The following is a 4292-nucleotide window of genomic DNA, read 5'->3' on the forward strand; positions in this document are numbered from 1 at the left end:
ATGAATCGTAGGAGGAAAGATGGAAAATCAAAAATCACTTCTTGGGAGAAATTGAAGAAACCTATGAACGAGGCCTTTGTGCCTAAAGATTATTTGCAAGATGCTTATCTTAAATTGAACTCTCTTAAGCAAGGAACTATGTCGGTAGAGAAGTATACTAGGAAGTTTGAGAAACTTTCTATCATGAGTGGAATTGAAGAAGCACCGGAGCATAAGATTGCTAGGTATATTGGTGGTCTTGAAAGAAAGCTTGGGAAAAAGGTTGATGTGCATGCCCATGGAAGTTTTGATCAAGTGGTGCAAAAGGCTTTGAAGTTTGAGAAGTATGAGAAGGTGAGAAGTGCTAGTGGGTATACTAAGCCTACCTTCAAAGTTCTTTTGCTCCAAAGGGTGAGACAAGCAAGCCCATTGCCAAGGATGACAAAGGCAAGGCTCCCATGCACTATTCTAGAAAAGATTATCACAACAAGATGAGCAATCGGAAGACTTGCTACAAGTGTAGAGGTTATGTACATTTTGCTAATGAGTGTCCAAATATTAGAGCTATGATGATTTGTGAAATGGATGATGATGAGTACGAAGATGAAAAGAGGGATTTTAAGGACCCTATATATGATGAAGAGGATGAGGTTCTAGTTGAAGCTGATGAGGGTCAAATCCTTGTTGTGAGGAGGGCACTTCACTCCATTTCTACCCCTTTGGCGGAAGAGCAAAGGGAAAACATCTTCCAAACTTGTTGCACCATTAAGGATCGAGTTTGCAACCTTATCATTAATAGTGGCTCTTGCACTAATGTGGCTTCAACAACATTGGCGAGCAAGCTCAATCTTGAAACTACTGATCATCCTACTCCCTGCAAGCTTCAATGGCTTAACAATCACAATGAGGTGAAGGTAACGAAACAAACTCTTCTTTCTTTCTCAATTGGCAAGCTATATAAGGATGAGGTAATTTGTGATGTATTGCCTATGGATGATTGTCATGTATTTCTTAGTAGATCTTGGCAATTTGATAGAGATGTAATGCATGGTGGAAGATATAACACTTATTCATTCATGATGGATAAGAGGAAGATTGTACTCAACCACTTATCCCCCACCATCAAACACAAAGAACCTTTGGGTACGGGAAACACCATCAAAGAGAACCTTCTCATTGGGAAAAATGAGATGGGAAATGAGATAAATCAAGGACACCTTGTCTTTATTTGTCTTCTTAGGGAAACACAAGAGAGTGAGCGAGAGAACCCAATCCACCCCCTTGTAAAGGATGTATTGGTTGATTACCATGATGTTTTTCCCGATGATCTCCCACCCGGTTTGCCACCTATTAGGGGAACTGAGGTCAAATCGATTTTATTCCTGGATCACAACTCCCTAATAGACCGGCTTATAGGTGTACCCCTGATGAAGCAAGAGATCTTCAAAGACAAGTTGGTGAGTTGATTGAAAGAGGATTTGTGAGGGAATCCCTTAGCCCTTGTTCGGTTCCGGCTCTTTTGGTTCCGAAAAAGGATGGTACATGGAGGATGTGTGTGGATAGCAGGGCCATCAATAACATCACCATCAAGTATCGCTTCCCTATTCCCCGACTTGATGATATGCTTGATGAGTTACATGGTTCTAAGGTGTTTTCGAAGATTGACTTGAGGATAGGATACCATCAAATTCGCATGCGTGAAGGAGATGAGTGGAAGATCGCTTTCAAGACAAAGCAAGGCTTGTATGAGTGGCTAGTTATGCCATTTGGGCTCTCTAATGCTCCTAGCACTTTCATGAGGCTCATGAATGAGGTACTTCGCCCCTTCATTGGTAAATTTGTTGTTGTTTATTTTGATGACGGACTTGTTTATAGAAAATGTGAACTTGATGATGTTAAAAATTTGAGGCAATGATGTGTGTCATTTATGGCATTCATAGGGTAGTATTTTAGGATGTTTTCTCCTTATTTATCATGGTTTTCTTTTATGATTTTGGTCTTTTATCCTTTAGTTTCTCTATTTCTTCTTTCTTTGTGTTTAACTTTCCTTTATGTGGTTTTCTTCGTGATTCTCTTTTATATTGCTCTTTTTGTCTTCTATTTTCTCTCTTTGGTTACTTTTGTAGGTGCTTAAGGAGTTAGCTTCTCAAAGGAATCAAGCGGAGCAAAAAGAGTTAAGCAAAGGAGATTCAAGCCTCTTGGAGAGGGCTTGGAGAGGGCTCGGAGAGGGCGCTATGTATCTATTCATTGCCGCGGGCGCGGGTCTTGAGGGCCGCGGGAGCGTGTAAAGTGCATCAACTTGATGATTTTTGGTAGGAACTTTCTGCGCCCTCGCCACGGTCTAGCCGCGGGCGCGGAGAATCTGGAGAGACCGCTCAAGTTGAAGAGACCGCGACTCCCCTTTCTTCACTTGGAACAGGGCATCTGCCGCGCCCTGAGCCGTGTGCGCTGGTGTCTTCGCCGCGGGCGCAGGTCTTACCCAGATTGCCCGCGGAGTTAGTTATGGGTTCCGTACCCATTTCTCCGCGCTCGCGGGATCTTCTTGGAGAGGGCGCGACCGATAAGTTTTTCTTCTTTGTCTATAAATACTCTTGTAAATCCTTTAGAAGGCTAACTTTTAGATAATATTTCATTTGCTTAGTTTTTAGAGAGAGAAACTAGAGAGAAGTTAGAGAGAAAGTAGAGATTTTAATTCTTGGATTTGATTTATATTACAACATTGCTTCTTCAATCAAGTTTGGATTTCTTCTTCATGTCAATGAAAGTTTGTGAGATTTATTTCCTTTGAATTTACTTCAATTGCAATTTTCTTTAATGCTTGAATGTTTGGTTTGTATTTTGATTTAGTTTTGAGAATTTTGTTGATTGATTAATTTTCCTTTTGATTTAGCTTGAAATGAATATGTTTGTGATTGAATATGTTTTGTCTTTCAATTTCACCATGATTAGTGAGTAAATTAGTTGCTAGGGAGGAGGGGAAGCATGCTTAATTAATGATTTTTGCTAGTTATGATCATTCATTGATTGATTTGTTGCAAATAAATTGGTTGACATAGTTGTGCATGTGATTAATTAGACTAGGAGTGATCAACCTATAATATTAATCTAGATTGCATTGCAAATTTCAATGACATGAACCCTTGATTTGAGAATTGCTTTAATTGATTAAATTTGATTGTGATTCTCCTCGTTAGCCATTCATAGTGAACCCTAGTTTGGTTTATAGGGAATAACCTTTAAATTCCTTTGATTGTAACTATTGTTTGTCCCTTGCAATGTTTGAATCAATTGAGTGATCTATCAATTAGCATAATCGTTGAGCTTGCATGTGGAACCTATATCCCTAGTGTTTAGCATATTTATTGAATTCTTTTATTTGTATTGATTCTTGTTATTCTAGTTACCAACCTCAACCATTGATATTCTTTCGATTTACCTTGAAAATAGACTATAGCGTAGTTCCTATTCATTCCTTTGGGTTTGACCCTTGACTTATCGCATACTTGTATAAGGTTTGTTAAGTGTTTATAAATTTAGTTTGACCAAGGGAGAATTAGATGACGACCTAGTTTTACCCTTTGTCAGGCAAGTATTTGAAACATTGAGAAGTAGGCGGCTTTTTGCCAAGTTGGAAAAGTGTAATTTTATGGTGGATAGTATTGTTTTTCTTGGTTATGTGATTTCTAATGTAGGGATTTTAATAGACCCTAGTAAAGTGGAGGCCATTCAACCTTGGCCTACTCCTACTACTCTCACTCAAGTTAGGAGTTTCCATGGTGTAGCTTCCTTCTATCAAAGGTTTGTGAAGAATTTTAGCATTATTTTGGCCCCGGTGACCGAATGCATGAAGAAGGGTACTTTTGTGTGGAAACTATTGGTTCGAAGGGATTTTGAGACCCTCAAGAAGAATTTGTGTGAGGCTCCAATCATAGCTCTTCCGAATTTTGATCAACCCTTTGAAGTTGAATGTGATGCTAGTGGGGTTGGAGTCGGAGTGGTTCTTGTGCAAGGAGGGAGACCGGTTGCTTATATTAGTGAGAAGCTTGGTGGAGCAAGAATGAGAGATATAGTAACTATGAAAAGGAGTTCTATGCTATTGTAAGGGCTCTTGATCATTGGTCACATTACTTGAGGCCTAGACCATTTGTGCTACACTCCGATCATAAATCTCTCAAGCATATCAATGGTTCTCATAAAATCAATGCAAGGCATGACAAATGGGTTAAATTCCTCCAATCATTCACTTTCTCTTCTAAGTACAAGGAAGGGAAGAGCAATGTTGTCGCCGATGCTCTTTCTAGGAGGCATTGTAT

General features: G+C 39.4%; 1 protein-coding gene across 1 annotated transcript; it reads left to right on the forward strand.

Annotated features, from left to right (window-relative positions):
• Positions 1 to 4081, forward strand: LOC145627887 (uncharacterized). Its single transcript, XM_081680230.1, has 4 exons — positions 1 to 224; positions 374 to 1436; positions 2106 to 2215; positions 3637 to 4081. Exons 1-4 carry the CDS (start codon positions 1 to 3, stop codon positions 4079 to 4081), a joined length of 1842 nt encoding a protein of 613 aa, XP_081536356.1.
• The last annotated feature ends 211 nt before the right edge of the window (positions 4082 to 4292 follow it).

The sequence above is a fragment of the Chenopodium album genome, chromosome 4 (assembly GCF_948465745.1).
Source record: "Chenopodium album chromosome 4, dcCheAlbu1.1, whole genome shotgun sequence".
NCBI classification, from domain to species: Eukaryota; Viridiplantae; Streptophyta; class Magnoliopsida; order Caryophyllales; family Amaranthaceae; genus Chenopodium; species Chenopodium album.